This window comes from Manis pentadactyla, chromosome 6 (genome assembly GCF_030020395.1).
Source record: "Manis pentadactyla isolate mManPen7 chromosome 6, mManPen7.hap1, whole genome shotgun sequence".
In the NCBI taxonomy this organism is placed as follows: domain Eukaryota; kingdom Metazoa; phylum Chordata; class Mammalia; order Pholidota; family Manidae; genus Manis; species Manis pentadactyla.
Genome location: NC_080024.1, coordinates 2,566,345 through 2,583,883, shown reverse-complemented (window position 1 = coordinate 2,583,883; position 17,539 = coordinate 2,566,345). Strand labels below are relative to the sequence as shown.

General features: G+C 57.3%; 1 protein-coding gene across 1 annotated transcript in view; it reads right to left on the bottom strand.

Moving 5' to 3' along the window:
• The window catches only part of PER2 (period circadian regulator 2), a 45,988-nt gene extending 28,709 nt beyond the window's left edge, over positions 1 to 17,279 (bottom strand). The window contains exons 1-8 of the mRNA XM_036901172.2: positions 17,074 to 17,279; positions 8,822 to 9,007; positions 8,265 to 8,327; positions 7,130 to 7,281; positions 4,710 to 4,831; positions 3,501 to 3,702; positions 1,458 to 1,509; positions 457 to 599 (exon numbers count right to left, since the gene is read on the bottom strand). Of these exons, the coding sequence (XP_036757067.2) occupies positions 457 to 599; positions 1,458 to 1,509; positions 3,501 to 3,702; positions 4,710 to 4,831; positions 7,130 to 7,281; positions 8,265 to 8,327; positions 8,822 to 9,007; positions 17,074 to 17,264 (1,111 nt within the window). The 5' untranslated portion in view covers positions 17,265 to 17,279. The remainder of the gene's footprint in view (positions 1 to 456; positions 600 to 1,457; positions 1,510 to 3,500; positions 3,703 to 4,709; positions 4,832 to 7,129; positions 7,282 to 8,264; positions 8,328 to 8,821; positions 9,008 to 17,073) is intronic.
• Positions 17,280 to 17,539: the final 260 nt, after the last annotated feature.

The window sequence follows — 17,539 nt, the reverse complement described above, 5'->3', positions numbered from 1 at the left end:
CTGCAGAAGCCAGTACCGTCTGGAGGGTGGGAAATTCAGTGGGAGGTGGGATGGGCCGAGGTGGGGAGGAGGGGTGCCCGGCACTTTATTTCTTAGTGGGTGGGGGTGGTTTGGGGTTCTGAGCCTCTTCAGAGGCAGGGAGTGCCAAAGGTGCAAGGTCTGGGCCCCGGGCCATCAGGGCCCATCAGGCCTGTTCTCAGCGCGTGGCTGGGAGGCAGTGGCTGGAGAAGCAGAGGGCACCATCCTCATAGCAATGGCCTGGCTGTGGATGAGAGATGCCAGCACCCAGATGCTTCAACCAACACGAGGAGGTGGTGTGGCAGGGGCTACAGGCGGGCGAGGCAACACTGGTGGGTGTGCCGGGTCTCCAGGGAGATGGAGACCGGGCCCAAAGGCTGGGCAGAGGCCTGGGCTGGGAGGAAGCTTAGAGACATGGTGTCCGAGCCTGCCTGTTACCTTCGTAGCCCGAGTGCACTCTCTCTGCCAGCAGCATGCAGCACAGCTGGCTCTCGGCGCCCTGCGGCTCCCGCACCCTGACCAGGTAAGGCGTCATGCGGAACGGCAGGTAGCGAATCTCATTCTCGTGGTTGTTCCCGGCACTGCAGAGGAGGGCGTGACAGGAGCTTGGGACTGTGGCAGAAGGAATCGCCCTTTCCCGCAAGTTACCTCCCCCAACGGCTCGCTGTACATCTTAGCAACCCTTTGATTCATTGTACGGACGCCTGCAGAGCAGAGCCAGGGTCCTCGCTTGGGACCCGCCGTCTGTGGTCTGTGCCTCTGCCCACCTGAGCTGGGACCCACCGACCCACTTCTGTCCTCTCCCTCCAATTTTCAGTGACACGGAGGGTACAGCAGAGTCGACAGCCCAGGGCAGGGAGGTCTGCTAGCAGCCCTCTTCTAGTGCGGTCTGCATTTTAATTGGGAAAAGGGAAGCTGCTCCCACAGTGGGAATCTAGCTCCGACTTCTGAGCGCGCCTGTGTTTGGCCAGGGGTCACTCCTGGCACTCCGGCTGGACACTCAACCAGTCACCTTGTGTCAGGCCAGAAATCTGCTGGGAAAGCTATGGGGCTCCCCAGAAAAGTGCCCCCTTGAACCAAAGGCTACCTGTGCTCTCAGGGTCCTCATGGGCCCTGGGTCCGAGCCTTCCCGGGTCAGGGCAAGCCCAGGCTCCAGGCTGACATTCACAGGCGTGACTTAAATCACTCCGTGGTCGCCCATGCTGTCTTAACTCCCTGTGCATGTTTAAAACGCAGCTCATTAAAACGTGTTTCACAGACTTTTCAGGAACACGCGTGTTGCACAGACGGCAGTGCGTGGGGATGCATGATCCTCTCCACCAGGAGCGGCTCAGGAACGGGTGGGGAGCACTTGGGGGCCGCCTCAGCCTTCACAAGAGGTGCTGCAGATGGAATGTTTGTGCCATTTCAGATTTAGGAAAACTAGTAACTGGGCTTACCTGACACGGCAAAAGAAAGATTTCTCCTCCATGCATTCCTGAGTAAAAGAATCTAAAATAAAAAGCCCAAAGTCACTCATCCAGCCGCATAGCCGAGCACAGACGGCTCTCTATTTCTCCTAAAGAGAAGCAGCAGGAAGAGTCAAGGTGTGAATGCGGGTTTAAAGCACAAAGTGAAGCCCTGAAAAATCTGTTATTACCATTCTGGCTAAAATTAAGTATATTTCATGAGTGTGGACATACCAAATTATGCAATGCTAAAAGGTGACAACCAGGAGTTTCGCCCTCTTGAAATGGCACAGACACACCAACTAATAAGAATTTAATTCTGCAAGACATATAGTGACTGACCGCAGATTTTTTGCATGAAAAGCCCTAATATATCAACCTATGTATTTTGGGGGCTATTCAGTTCTACTTGAAGCAATGTGGGGCGTTTCAAAGCTTATGGCAATCTTTTCAATGAAACATCAACTTTAAAATGAAAATATCTATTGAAAACCTGAGGTCAACGATGCAATCTTGTCAGAGCTCAGGGAACAGAGTTCCTGATAAAGGGATTTTTCAAAGGAAATCTCAGACTCTGTCACATAGTTTCCTTTACTCAAAAGAAATGAAGGGAAACGGACAATTACGTTAGGGAAAATGACATATAATTAATGGCCAGAAAAGGCCCCTAAGAAGTCACCTGGTCCTTCTTTCTCATTTCAGACAAAAATCTGGTCGCGCCCGTCCCGGGCCGACGGTGCCAGCCTGCTCATGCTGGCATCCGCGTGCGGAGTGATCTCCGGCCACACGGTGACCTAGCCCTGACCGGGTCTTCACAACACACAATAAACCTCAATGATCTGACTGGCTGGTCCCCAGGTTGGGGTGTGGAGAGCAAACAGCTCTGTGTCTGAAACAAGAAGCAAGCATCCCTCTTCTGTGCCAACGCTGAAGCAGGCGATGCCTCTGGCCCCAGGCTGCCTGCTGCCAGGGAGGCGCGGCTGTGGAGCTGCAGCAGCAGGAGCGGCAGCCCCTGGCCCGCCAGTTGGCCCTGGGAGCAGGGGAGGCAGAGCGCAGAGGAGGGGGCACCAAGAGGAGCACTGGATGTGAGCAGGGGGGCGGGCCAAGGACGAGCAGGACATGGCTGTGGGGACACGACCACGGCTGGCTCTGGGGTCAGGCTTGTGTGGGGCGACCCAGGTACCACTGCCTCTCCCCAGCTCCTTCCTGCTTCTGCTGTTCAGTCCGACCCCAGTTAAGCATCAGAGCCAGAGGGGCAGGCAGACGCTGCAGGACTCACGCTCCCAAAGGGGGCTTTTGCTGGCCACCCTGGTCTCTGGAAGCATGGAGGGGCTGCAGGGAAGGCCTGAGCTGGTGGGGACCCTCCCCCTTCCAATACTTTCTGCCAGGATGCTGTGGCACATTTCTGCTGAGACCTGGCTGATCAACCATCTCCTTCTGCACCTACTACGTGCAGGCCTGTGCTGGCACTGGGACGTGCCACGGTTAACAGCAGGGACCTGCTGCTGGGAGCAAGGAGGGCAGGCTGGGGCGAGGAGCCCCACACAGGCAGACAGGACAGTGGGCACCCCCACACCTGCAGCCCACAGCCTGGAATGCCCGGGAAGCCGGAGGCCTGAGCCCAGGAGGACATCACAAGGCTGCCTCCACCTGAGGCAGACAGCACCTCCACGCCACTCTGGCGGCCACACCTGGTCACACAGCCTGCAGGAGGCGGCACCTGGCCGGCGCCCACCAGCCCCCCAGTGCCTCAGCCTCCCCTCACGCTGCATGCTCCCAGCAGGCCTCCAGCTTCTCAGAGCAGCTTTACTTCTAAAAGGCCTAACATTTCTTAAGATCTGAAATGGTTTTCCCTCTGTAATATATGAAGAGACTTTTTTCTAAGTTTACTCTGACCAACAGCTGTTGACCTCTTGTCTGGGATGGGGAGGGTGGGTGGTGCCCGTCTCAGGCAGGGGTGAAGTGGGGAGCGCGACCCCACTCCCGGGGCAGCCCAGCCGGCCCCACCCCTGCCGTGCGGCTGCGGACCCTCACCTGGCCCGCTGCGGTCGCTCCATGGCGGGAGCTTGTCGGGCATGGTGGAGCTGTGGAACACGCTGACGTCACCGGGTGCCAAGAACTCCACGAGTTTGGCGTTGAGAAAGGCATCTCTTTTACAGTGAAAGATGGAAGCAACTTGGTCAGAGATGTACAGGACTTTCCCAGTGACCAGGGACACAGCCACAGCAAACATGTCCTGGGAAGGAAGAACACGGCTCCATGAGAACAGGTACAAGGGGCCTGCACAGGTCACGCTCCCCGGGGACACAGACGGGGGCAGGCAGACATACGGCCCTGGAGGGAACACCTCTCCTTCCCCTCTCATAGATTTTAGGGTCCAAGTGGAATACTTGAAAACACTTGAGGCCCAGGTGTGGGGCTCCCTGCAGGTGTTGTCCCACCCTCCTGGGCATGGGCTTCGGGCATCCAGGCTGGTGATCTAGGAGAGGGAGGGGCCTCCACCCTCTCGCTCTCTCTCCTGGGCCATCGACAGCAACCTCTGCTAGCGAATCTCTCTCTGAGGGTGCTGGGGACTGTTTGGGGAACTGGAGACCCAGGCCCCCTGGCCCACTTCGGGCTCTCCCGGCCCACTGGCCTTCTGAGCACAGGGCCAGGGGCTCCCTGGATGTTAGGTGGCAGTGGAATGCTGGAGGAAGGATGGGGAAGATCGGGGAGCCTGTTCTCCAGGGCTGCTCTGCTGTGACTGCATGCTGGGACCCCCACTGACTCCTGTGTCGGCTCACCAGGGAGGCCTGGGATGGGGTGGGGGGTGCAACTCAGTGCTCCAGACTGCCGATGGGCCCCACCTTCATGGGCGACTTAAAAATGCAGGAGCTTTGGAGTCTCAGGAAACTGAGTTTAAATCCCAGGTCCTCCTCCAATGAGCTGATGTTGCCTAATATGTCCTTATTCCTCGCTGGTATCACACGGGCCATGGTGGAGCTTGCTCCGGCACATGCCAGTATGGGGTGGCATCAGCCCCGAGAGGACCTCTCACAGAGAATAATATTAGTCTGCACCACAGCTGCTGCTTCTGAACCACTGACTCACAAGTTTTTGGAAGTGCTGACTCATTTCCTGAAACCCCAGCCTCTACTGCCATAAAGCCACTGGCTGCAGCAGTGTGGCTAGCCTGCCCCAGTGCAGATCTCGTGCCACCCGCAAACCTTCCAGGAGAAGATTTCACTCCCGTAAGACACTGACCGCATTCTTCACCACGAACTCAGAGGTGACGCTCTCTATGTCCTCGATGGTGTAAGAGGGCACGCTGGCGCTGCAGGGGTGGCTCTCGGAGGCCATCAGCAGCTGGTAGTACTCCTCGTTGGCTGCACGAGAGATGGCTCACTCTCAGCAGGAGACCAGAGGGAGCAGAGAAGTTTCCTAACTGTTGCTCATGAAAAATGGGGCATGCAAATTATAGCCCTGGGATACTGAGGGGACAGAATGTGGAGAAATGTAAAACACAGAAATCTGCTTTTTCCCTGAAAAATCAGACTCTGATTACAGAATTTTTAAATGATAAATACAGGTTATTTTAATAATATGGACACAGAGTTCTACCTAACCCCATTAATCATGATGTGACATTGATGTCTCCACGGAGGACAGCCATGGCCACCCCTGCGTCCGCCTCTCTCAGTGGCCTGGGCCAGACACTCCCACCCAGACAGAATCTGCTGCTTAAAAACACAGGCAGGAGCAAACTGCCCAGAGAGACCCTGAGGATGACAGCCACTCGTCCTGGGAGTCCCGCACAGCTAGGGGGCGCCGGACCCGGGCCACAGCCGCCCCCGCCTCTGGAGGAGCCCTCAGGTGGGTGGCCCCAGGACTCGTCCCCAGAGTTTGACCTGGGATCCTGCCAAGCCCGGTGGGACCTTTGGATCCCAAGGCTCGGTCTTATCTGCTTTAGCTTTCCCCACCAACTAAACCCAGGAACTGGTCGGTTTCCGAGTATACTTTCAAGTCAAGTCCCAGCTGCTGGGAAGGGTAGGGACCGCCATCCACCTCACGGTGGGCCGGCCTCCCGAGTTCTCACGTCACTGCAGATGCCAGGAAGGACACACCCAGATGGACAGCCACCGGGGCGGAGCAGCCACCCACGCACAACAGCCTCCCCTGCAATGCCTCCTTCCAGAAGGGGCCGCCTCCCGCAGGTGCAGCCCCCAGAGCTGCGCCCTCTCCAGCAGGAGGCACACCCCCAGGGTCACCAGATTCTCAGCTGGCATTTCAGGCCCTAGCAGCACTGACCGGCAGCACCAGCTCTTGGCCTGCTGCTCTCGGTGGGCTGCTGAGGGAGGACCTTTGCCGTGCTGCCCACCGAGGCCTCCTGAGGCCGGGAGCAGCCCCAGGGAGGCATGCTGGCACCACCCACTGCCAGAGAACCACCTTGCCCTGCAGAGCGCGTGCGCCTGGGGCAGGCTGGCCGATCACGTGGTCCCTTTTTACTGTTTTGACCCTCATGCAACAGCCACACCTAGGGAGCCTGCAGAGAAGCTCCGGGCTGGAGAGGGTGCCCACGGGCCAGCACCCGGGCCCCAAGAGCCCACCCTTCCATGCCTGGTGCAGATCTCCAGTCAAACGCATGGGACTTAGGTGTCCAAACACCAGAAGACACGGACTGTCCATAGTGTGGCTCTGTGGCCACGATTTTAGGGACTGGAAATGCTGGAGCCTCATCCAGGGCAAAGGTGTGCCTTACTGTCTTGGCGACAGGCACCTGCAGTTACCTGAGACCGAGAAGAGAGGGTTGGGGCCCCTGCGCGGAAAGGGTACAGTCACAGGAGAAAATGAAGGAAGTCTGAACCCTCCTGCAGGATTTTAAGGGCCTTGGCGTTTAGGGAGATGTAAGGTATCTGAGCCCAATGGCCGGTATTTCAGCACATGCACGGCTTGCTCACAGGCCCTGCTCTGTGTGTACAAAGAAAGTGCATGTGTTCTCAGACGGAGGCCTTAGTATATTCCACTGACCAGCCTAAAAGCTCAAATGCTGCTGTCTGGCACTGAAGCCCAAACACTGCCCTATGTGGAAGCAGGAACTGCAGGTTGGGGAGCTGCTATGTGCCCCCATGGTAGAAGGGGGCGCTGTGCCCTTTCCGCCCGCCAAGTTGAGAGAACTGGCCAGGGAGGTCTTGCGTGGGGTCCTTGAAGGAAATACCCGCTGACACCTGCCCCTCATCCCTTCACGTTATCTCCTCCAGGTGTGGTAAGCTCTCGCGAAATGCTGAGCGATGTCCCACCTCGCTCCACCTGAGCCGCCCTCCTTGCCCAGCCCTGTGGAGCCCAGCGCCTGGGAGAGCATGACCTGTCCCGGGCCAGAGCACGACACCAGGAAGGGCCAGCCTCCCCTAAACACCAGCTGTCCCAGCCCAGAGCACTAAACCTTTCCATTGTAAATAGGTTTCTTTTATCAGCTAGTTTTTTACCTGCTTTTTTTTTTCTCCAAAAGTCAATAGAAAACTTCCAATGAATTGAGGCTTCCGATCAATTGTGATTTCCTAAGGTCTCTAAGTTCCTTCTGCTCTTTCAGGACGGAGTTGCAGAAAGTCAGCACAGTCTAAGCTGTACTCTGGGGGCACTGGAGACTCATCTCTTTAGGTTTGGAACAAGTGCACGAGCCAACATACCTCTCACTTGCTTCACGCTCTGCAGGGCATACTTCAAGGTCGCCAGCGTGCTGGCTTTCCCTTTGGCCTTCTTGTCTGCAGGGAGGTGGACTTTCAGCTCCTTCAGCGTTTTTATCAGTTCTTCATGTGTGTCTGCCCTGGCAGACTGCTCACTGAGGGAAAGAGGCAGACAGATGCCAGCACCTGAGTGCCCCTTCGCCGTGCCTCTCGTCCAGATCCAAGCAGGGCACCGGGACACTCTTGCTGGCACAGTTCTCTGTGGCATCCCTGGCCTCACCCGATAAGAGGCCAGCACACCCTCGCCAGCCGTGACATCCCAAACGTCTCCTGCCATTGCCACACGTCTTGCATGGAGAAAAATTGCCCCCAGTGGAGAACACCGCCCTAACCTAAGTGAATGCAGCAGAAGCCCCCAGCCAGGATTCTCCCCCATGAGGGCGCGAGGCCGGCAGGTGGACCTGCAGTCTGGCTGAGCAGACTGCATCACTGGGCTGTGCCTCCTTCCCTGTCTCAGACGGAAAGTGCCAGGGAGTACAGAGACAGTGGAGGGCTTCCTGGGGCGTGGACGTGGGTGATGGGTGGGAAGGCCTGGCAGAGGTAAGGAGATTTATAAGAACGACCTCCAAATGTAGGGATACAGGGATGGGAAGAGCACAGAACAGACGGGCACCTGCTGAGGGAGATGGGCTGTTTAAGGCACAGGGTGCAGAGACATTGATGGGAATCATGTCTCTGGGCCTCGGCCAAGAGCCCCTGTGCCCAGGACTGAGGGCTGGATTTGCCTCTGGCCATGATATGAAAGTATCCGTGGACAGGAGATTATGGGTACACTTGTTACAGATATTAAGAAGGGTGAGGAATGTTCCTGAGGAACATGCCTAGCACGCAGACAAGGTCTGTCAGATAAAGCGGGAGGAGCCACGGACCCAGAGCAACATCAGAGGCTCCGAGCAGGCCATGGGGACTGCTGGAGTCGGAAAGGGCACGGCCAGGTCTACAGGGAAAATGGCTGCACAAACCAACAGGCTCTGGCTGAAGCCTGAAAAGGTCACATCACCCCCAAAACTAACCACCAATAACCAATCTTTTGATTTCTCTAAAGTCTCTAAATCCAGGGAGTTCTGATCAGCCTTACCTGCAGCCACTTGTAGATGGGTGGTGTTCAGACTTCGCCATCATTAGGCTAAAGGCATCTGGACTATAAGTACAAGAAATAAAAGCAGAGCTCACCCTGTGCTCCATCCACTTCCCCACCCAACCAGTGACAACAGGCGGGATCATGCCATTGTAGGGCAACTTTAAAGATACGTGGTCCAGATAAAACCGGGTCATAAAACCTTCAGGTACCAGCCAAACCAAGTACTGAGGGATGGAAACCCACGCCTCAAAGACAAGTTCATTTCTGTAAAGCGCCGCTGTTACGGGTCGCCTGACTTTTCTGCCTCCTAAGATCTCCTGACATCCACCATCTACCTATGGGCAATTGGAGACTCAAATTCAATGGTGGCATCCTCACAAGGAAGGACAGACCTTAGCATGTTTTAGTTATTCTGAGTTAATAAGATTTTCAAAAATTTTGAAAAACTTGATAATCAAGATTTGAAGACTGCAAAAGCAATCAAATTACAGCAGAGGGAGACACTGGGAACACAAACGACCCAGCTCGTCAGGCTGGGCCCAGGCTGCACGCACCCCTGGCGGTGGGTGGGAGGCTCCCCCAGCTCCTTGCTGTGGCCTTCACAGTTGCTGCCCCGCGAACCCCGGCCTGTGGAGCAGTTTTCGGTGCCTTCGTTTCCACTGGAGCCACTGCTCATGTCGACGTCTTCCTGGAGCGGGGCTGGGCTGGCCTTGGGCTCCACCAGCTTCTTGGTTGGGTTCCTGGGGCCCAGGAGACAGTCAGCATATTCATTCATGCTGCTTCCTGAATGAGGCTGCAAAAGAGAGTAACAGCCTCAGGCATGAGATGCAGTTCCCCGTGGGGCACCCCACCGGATTCACCAAATTAGCAGAAAAGTCTGGGGCAGGCGGAGAATTCTCTGCCCCTATCGACTGAGCTCCTGTCTGCCAAGAGTTTGGAAGGCCCCAGCCCAGACACGGGGTTGCTGCTGACCACTGGCCTACTCAGGAGACAAGGGCGTGGACGATCACGGCCTAGCAAGGAGCTTGGGGAAAATGCAGATTCCCACTGAATGGCTGGCAGGGCCTAGGAGCCTGCATTTTACAACCCCCCTAGGTGATGTGGGGGAGCTGCGGGGTTCAGAGACCTTGGCCCTCGCAAGTTACGGGGACCCACAAACCGGCTGTGTGCATGGGGACCCCAAAACCAGGCTCCAGGCAGGGGGCACACGGGGAGAGAGAAGGCTGAGGGCAGAGGGTGGAAGCCCTGCTAGCTGCCCAAGGATCTGGGCACCACAGGCTGTTGAGCGCTAAGGAGCACACAGGTGGGCTGTGGAGGGGACAGGGACTGGCACAAAGCTGGCATGGAGTCTACACTTTCTCCAGGTAACTAGGAGCCATGGAAGCATTTTGAGTACCAGACTCATGTAACTTAGTTTGCTTTGGACACATCGTCCCTGCTGCGCTAGACAGAAACTTAGCCTGGTGCTTCGCGGGCAGGTGGGTGGAGGCGAGACCAGCGCTAAGCTTCCACAGTAACCCTAGAAGAGAGGAGGGGCTGAGCGAAGGCTGAGCACACAGAGCAGGAAGCATCTGACCAGAGCCTGGGGCCCAAGGACGGGAGGGTCATGTCCCGGGGAAAGGAGTACCCAGGGTGGTGGTCCTGGCAGGAGGCAGATGCCAGCTCGAGCCAGCGGAGAGCTTGGTGAAGGCACCACATGGGAGGGTATAGTCAGGGTTAAGGGAACAGTAAGACTCGTACCCTCGGTGTAGCCAGCTGTGTGTACAGGTTGGTGGGGAATGGGGGTCGTTAGCAGGGCTGATGGCACCTGGCGGTGAGGTGTGCTAACAAAGTCCTTCCAGAAGGGACTCTGGGCGTGTCCAGCAACCTTTATAATCCACACCCCTTTCCACACCTAGGAAGCCATTCCATGGGAATGCCCCCTCCCTGTGCACAAGGATGTATGAGCAGGGTACATGGAGCGATAAAAACCCAGAAAGGACCATCAGCAGGGGGCTACTGGCATCTGTCCTGGGCACCTTGCCCACCATGACCATCCTAGCCAGGCACCAGCCTCAACTTCCAAAATGGGCGTCCTGCCCCACCTGGTGCGCACCAGGCCACACAGTGAGGGAGACCCTCTCTGCTCCCCCACTCAGAGTGTGGCCCTGGTCTGCACGAGGGTCTACAGCTCCGCGAGGCCACCTGCTGCACCCCGGGCATCTCCTCTCCTTCATCCCGCACTCAGCCTGCACACGGGGGCGGGTCCCTCTGCACAGACACCCCCCACCAGCTCTGCTCCCCTGTCTGCTCTCCTTCAAGGCACTGACACTGTCAGCCTGCACATGTCTGTGTTAGAGCTGTCAGCTGCCCCTGCTGTAACCCCGGGACCTGGCACTCATTGCTGAGGCACAGAGCCAGGGACTTCTCCACTGTGGGACACTGGGGACCCACCAAAAAGAGGAGGACCAGCCACACCAGCATGGAAGATTCTAGGCCATGAAGACACAGGTCACAGAGCAGTAAGGAGCAAAAAAATAAAATAACAGGTGGCACTTAAGCAGGGCTGGCACCTTGCTCATACCGTCCTAGGCACTGCTCTGCATTAACTTGCGCTTACCGCGCTGGGCACAGAGGGCCGGCGTCACCGCCGAGAAGAGGCCGGCCCTCTCTCCTCCCCCACGGGGATCACTCTGTAGCGGGACAAAGACCATCAGCAGAGGAGGAGCACACCACCGACCCTTGAACAGTGCAGGGGTTGGGGTGCTGACACCCCACACACAGTTGAAAACCCTGTTTAACTTTTGATGCTCCCAAAACTTAACTACTAACCGCCTACTGTTGACTAGGAGACTTACTGATAACATTAACAGTCAACGAACATGTATTTTGTACGTTGTATGTATTATATACTGTATTCTCACATTAATATAAACCAGAGAAAAGGACATGTTACTAAGAAAATCAAATTAGATAAAATACATTTATCGTATGGGATTGTATTTGCTGGAAAAAATCCACCTGTAAGAGGAACCACGCAGTTCAAACCCATGTGGTCCAAGGGTCAAGTGTACAGAGTAGGTTAACGGTAAGAGCTGCTAGAGAAAGGGGCAGAGCAGGGGGTTGGGAGGTGTGTGGGAGGGCTGGTGCCAGGGAGGGTGCCAGGCAAGGCCCATGCACAGGTGGCATCTGACCTCATACCTGGGCCCAGTGTGTGGTGCTGATTCAGAGTACTGGGCCTCAGTCTCTCCTAGGCTGTGGCCACTGACTCCTCCCCAGCCACCACTGGCCATACCCCACGTGGGCCTCCTGGCTTCACACCTGAGGCTGCCAGGAGTCTGGCTGTGCGGCCACGTGTGGTCTTGGGTGAAGAGTCACACCACGTGGGCCCTCGCTTACCTAGCTGCTGCCAAAGGGCCCAGGGAAGCAACTGAGCCCAAGAGAGAACACATTCCCTGGGGTGAACTTTGACCACGGGGCATGGGAGAGAGAAAGAGGTCAGCAGATGAAGCCCTTCCCTGTCCTTCCCTCAAATGGAGCTCTGAAGCTTTTCTATCTGGCCTTCCTTCCTTTTTTTCTTTGGCTAGACTTTCTGAGGAGACCCCAAGGCCCTGAGAGACCAGCTGGGTGTCTGTGAAGCAGGGCCATCCCTCAGTGGGGGATCCAGCAGTGGGGCATCCTGGCAGTGGGGCGTCCGGGTAGCGGGGCATCCCGGCAGGGGGACATCCTGGCAGCGGGGCGTCCCGGCAGTGGGGCGTCCCGGCAGTGAGGCGTCCTGGCAGTGGGGCGTCCCGGCAGTGGGGCGTCCCGGCAGTGGGGCATCCTGGCAGTGGGACATCCTGGCAGTGGGGTGTCCTAGCCTTTTCTTCCTCATTTCTGTTTTCCCTTACTCTTGCTGTCCTGGGATTATACCTCCTAATAAAGTGCTATCTAGCATTTAGCTTCGGCCTGGGCCCTGCTTTTAAGAGAACCCAAATTAGGGCAGGCTGAGAGGAGAGAGCATGCAAAGGTCCTGAGGCAGCTGCTTGAGGAAGTTGGATGAGTCTGGAGCAGAGTGGCCAAGGCCAAGGACAGGAGGGGGACATGAGCCCAATCATGTGATGCCTTCCAGAGGCAGAGCCAGGCCCCTGCTTCATCTGAGCGAGATGGGCAACTGCCAGAGAGCTCTGTGTACAAGAGCTGACTTAAACTTTAACGGGTTTGCAGGGTGGAAGCGAGGGACCTCCTGGGGGCTGGGTCTGTGGTACAGTGGCTGGCGTTGCCCAGGGAGCTGAGGGCGTTCTTTCACTCTGCGTGCCAGACACCACCCATCATCCCACAGGCATCCACACACAAGCAGCTGGCCCTTTGTGCTAAGAGAGTCATAAAGGCAGCGCAGTTAAGCAAGTGGCCCCTGGACGGTGGGGTGGCCTCGGCAAGCTCCCCCCCTTCCCGGAGCTGCCTGCTCATCTGTGAGCTGGGCAGCGTGGTGCCTGCCTCCTGCTGGCTGCTGGGAGGTAAATGGCACATATCCTGTGCAAAGTGCCGGGCAGGAAGCCTCCGACATCTTTTACGATCACTGCTAGTACTATAGGAAAACAGATGGGGTAACAAAAGTAATTGTTTTCTAAAAAGGAGATATTTCAATGCCCCAAAACCTGTCTCTGGCTAGTATTTAAAGGACTAAGAGCTCAGCTGACCACCCCCACCCCACGCAATAAAGACATCCTCTGGAAAAGGCCTCCCGCACTTCGCTTCCCGACTAGTACGGTGTTGCGGGCGGGGGAGGGGAGGAGCGGCGCGTGTCAATCAGCTCCTCAGAGCTGCTCCTGTCCTTCCCCATCTCAGCCCCTGGGAACGTCACAGGATTACCTTAGGTGGATGATAAATCTTTTTGCAAAGGGGCCTGGGCAAGCACGGCAGGAATGTGGGGCAAGAAACCAAACCAAATCACCTCAGTCCTCACTATCCCAGGAGCGCACAGCTCCGCGTGCACAGCTCTAATGGACCGACCTCGTTGTGCCAAGTTGGCAAAACCCATGTGCTAGACAAAGCGGACTTTGCCTCCTGCCTCATGCAAACACTTAGGGGGCGCCTGTTCCAGCCAGCACTCCCAGGGTTCTAGGGAGCCCCCGGAAACCTGTTTCCACCCTTGCAGGGAGATGCTCACAGCCCAGAGCGCCAGGGACCCCAGGAAAGCCAAGGTGGCCTGTCCCTAGAGACCCCCTGGCTGCTCCCTTGGTGGAGGGCCCACATTGGCTCTGCCCCAGATAATGTTCAGACCAAGAAAAGAAGCTAAGCTTGCAGCCCTGATTCCAGTCACCGGGCCACACCCTCGTGCGAGGGTTGCCTTGACTGGACAGAGGAACATTTATTTAGACAGTGCAGTCGAGCTGAGCTCATGGTCTGGGATCTGCCTCGTCATGAAAGGAGGTGGGGGGTGTTAGGAGAGGAGCCAAGAGCTGAAACTCACCAAAGCAGCTGACAGGTTCATGCGGGCCCATTACATCATCCTCTCTGCTTTCACGTATATTCACAGTTCCCAATATAAACAGAAAACCAAACTGGGAGCAAAAGCCCAGACTGCTCCCCAGGCCCACCCTCCACTGCTGTCATCAGGCCCACCCTCCACGGCTGTCGTGGTGAGAGCTTCTCCCACTCGGGGGAGAATGTTCTCTGCAGAAGCCAGAAACCAGGGACGGTTCAACAGCTAAGGCAATCGAAGTTCTCAAAGAGAAGCATGAGACAACAGGCAGCAAGTCCCCAGTCAGAAGGCCTGTCTGTCCACAAGCTACGCACACCTGTGTACCTGGCACCCAGCTCTGGAGCCAGAGCTGCCAGCCCCACAGAGGCCCTGATGGCCTCCCAGCCACCACCGAGCCTGGGTCACTGCAGCCTGGATTCTCACAGCCTACATAATCCTGCCTGTCCTCGCACTTTGTAACAGGGAGCTCACAGTCCACCGTGTCTGAAGCCTGTCAGCCACATTTTACAACCCAGGATAGTGCAGCACGTTTGCTACTTCCTGGTACAAGCTGGTTCCCTGAGGACAGCCTGCTGTAATCTGGAGAAAATGTTTGTCCTGCTAAACAAACACTGGGCTCTCCATGGCGACGGCTGGGTAACCAGGGAAAACTTAACTGTGGCTGTCAAAATATGGCAGGGAAGAAGGTGCAGGGAGGGGCTTGTCCCGGCCCCTCCAAGACCCTTGCAATCCTCTCAACTCTGCCTTTGAAAACCTCAAATACAAGGAGACAACCATCAACGCACTAGGTAGAAGCCAGCCCTCAGGCAGTGTAGTCAGCTCAGTTGCTGGCCTCGGCATTCAGGGAGGGAGCCACCCTGGGTGCTGGTGACCAGCGAGCTGTTTCCAACCCTCTGTCACCAGGAAGAGCGACAGGATCCCTCAAGGGCTCCTCTGTGGAACCCTGCTTCCGACAGCCACGTGGCCACGGCCGGTCACTCACTGCTTCTGATGTGCTCTGGATTTGGGGATGCAGTAGCAAACTCGTTACAGATGTGCACACAACCAGATCAGGAGTTGAAAGAGGGCCTAACAGAAGAGCCCCAGAGGGCTGGATGGAGGCCCCTGTCCAGACCTCCTGGTCCTCTGTTGGGTGGCAGGTGGGTCAGCTTTCCATGAGGGTGGGGGCACAGGGTGATTGCACAGCTGCGGGGTGTGTGTTTCTAGTCAGTTTTGCCAAATAACGTAGTTTTCGGCATCACTCTTTGGGCTAAATGCGGAGCAGCCCCGTCAGCCTTGCAATGACCTCAGAGAGCCCGAGGTTTGCCGATGCCTGCTAAAGTTACGTCATCATTTAAAAATAAAGGCATGCCACCTGAATTTTTCTGAAAGTTAAGTGTGTGCATGAGAAATAGTACAAATGAGAGGAACCCTTCCGACTGCCTTCTAAGCCGGCTGACGTGCCTCTCACGGGGTTAACACTACATGACCTGAGGCAAGAGGACATCGGGGAAACCACTGGAAGACCGCCTAACCTCAGCCCCTCAGCACAGACAGGACACAGGCCCAGATGTGGGAGCTGAGTCACCCAGCAGCAGCCAGCTCCCCCTTCCCGCCCAGCGCCCCAGCCTCCACAGAAAGCCAGGGCCGCGTTAGTTCTGTACGGTGAATCATACCGAGATGACAGTGACAGCTGAGAACACCCACGGTGCCATCCTGCACTGGCTTATCACGTAGCTCCCACTTTTAAGAAAGGAGCCGCGTTTTCATCTAACTCACCCACCTCACAGAGTGACTAGCCTTGTATTTGAGAACTCAATTTCTGATTAAAGCCTTCCTGATTCTTGATAGAATCAGACCTAAGTACCATCTTTTGAATAAGGCCACCCGCCATCTCAGGGAGACCTGGGTGTCATCTTCCCTAGGCTACAAGCATCCTCCAGAGGACACGTCAGCAGGCCACAAGCCCACCTTTCCCCTGACCCCTCCCCTCAGAGAGCCCACCGAAAACCCTGGCCATAAACTGCCTCTTGACCTGTTAGAGACCCTCTTTCCTTTGTTCTGCTGGGCACGACAGAGGGGGCCTCTCAGGGTCAGCAATAAACCTGCTAGGACCGTTGAGTTCACATCCCCTCTTTTTTTCTTTCTATTCTTCTCACTCAAACCCAGTCCTGGACCAGAAACTCTAGGTGGGGGTAGGGGGTGGGAGTCTCTGCAGCCGGGGAGAAGGCCAGAGGCCCTGCTGCATCAGCAGGGGAGGTGAGAGGTATTCATGGAGGGGCTTCTGCCATGGTGCTGGGGTTCTTAACATTTGGGGGGCCTGAGGCCCTCTCCCCAAATTCCAGCCCACTCGGGACATAGCACCCAATGTCAGGCCTTCATAACACTGCTGAAGCCTGCCCTGACCTGGATCAAAACCCTCAGGATGATGGGAAGACCCTGGAGACACCCGGGGCCTGGGCCTGACCCAGCCATGGTGTGTGCCCAGCAGGTACCTGGACCTCAGTTTCCTCATCTGTCAAGCAAGGGGTCAGCTCCATTGTCTGTGCACATGATCACCTTTCTGAACTGATTTCTTCTGTGTAGGTTACAAAGACCCTGGCAGTTGAATTGTCATCCCACACCCCGGCCTTCGTTAAGCAGGCCACGACCAGGCCCCTGGTCCATGTCCAGGGCCAGGCAGCCAAGGTATGCCCCGAAGCATGGTACAACTGCTGCATCCCAAGGTGGGACCGCCCCTCCCCACCCCTTCTACTCAATCGGGAGAGAGGCAATTAATACAGGGAAGTCAAGGGCAGGCGGAGGGAGTGAACCTCAGGGCAGCCTCCGTGCCCACAGGGTTCCGGCTGTGGCCTGGCACAGGTCCCCTGGACCCCGCTCACCCAGCCCAGGGGACCCACGGCTGTCCAGGGAAAGCTCCTAGACCAGCGCCGGTGAGCGGCCCCCTCCCCAGTCGCAGACGTCGGCTCTCTGGCCGCCAGCCTGCAGCAGGAAGCCAGCCCCCCGAACAGCCCTCACGTTCCCAGGGACAGCCGCACTGCCCATCGGCTGCCTTCTTCCCGGCCGCTCCCCGTGCCGGGGAGGGAGGACAGGGAGGGCTCACAGAAGAGCCGCCAGGAGTCCCCCCGTAGCTCCCTGTCGTGACGTTGCCCAACCTCTAGGGAGGTCAGTTTCTTGGTCTGTAAAATGGGGATAAGAGTACTCACCCCCCAAGGCCGGTTTTAAGCCGAGAAGGAGTCAAATGGCCCAAAAAACTGTCGGACCGCGCCTCCGGGGTCTGGAGAAACCGCCGCGGGCCCCAGATTACGTAATCAGCGAGCCCGGTGGTGGGACCGCGGTCGGCGCCCCAGCACGGCCCCCGCCTGCCGCCCGCCGCACACTCACCACTGTGCCGCGTCCCCGCTGGTCCGCGCGTTGTCTGCCCGCTCCGCGGCCGCTGCCCCGGCGGCCGAGAGCAGTTCGCAGCCCGCAGCACCGCACGCAGCCGGCCAGCCTCTGTCACAGAGTGGAAAACGTGACCGTGTGCCGTGCCCGCCCCCGGCGCCCGCCATTGGCGGCAGCGCCATCATCTGCATACCGGGGGAGAGCCGAGCCTGAGAGCGCCGCGCGTCCATTGGCTGCGGCGCCAGTCGCTCTCTTTACATAAGACGCACATGGAACTCCATGTTCACCGCCTCGGTTCCTCAATGAAGGCGCGGCGCGTTTGTGCTATCCCCCGCCGTCCCCCCAAGTGGTCCCTTCCACTTCCGGTCTCGGCGTCTTCCATTCAAGACTGCTTGCGTCCGCCGGCTCCGGGAACTCGGAGTGGCGTGTACCACCGCGGGGCGGGGGGAGCTGGGCACGGGGCGGG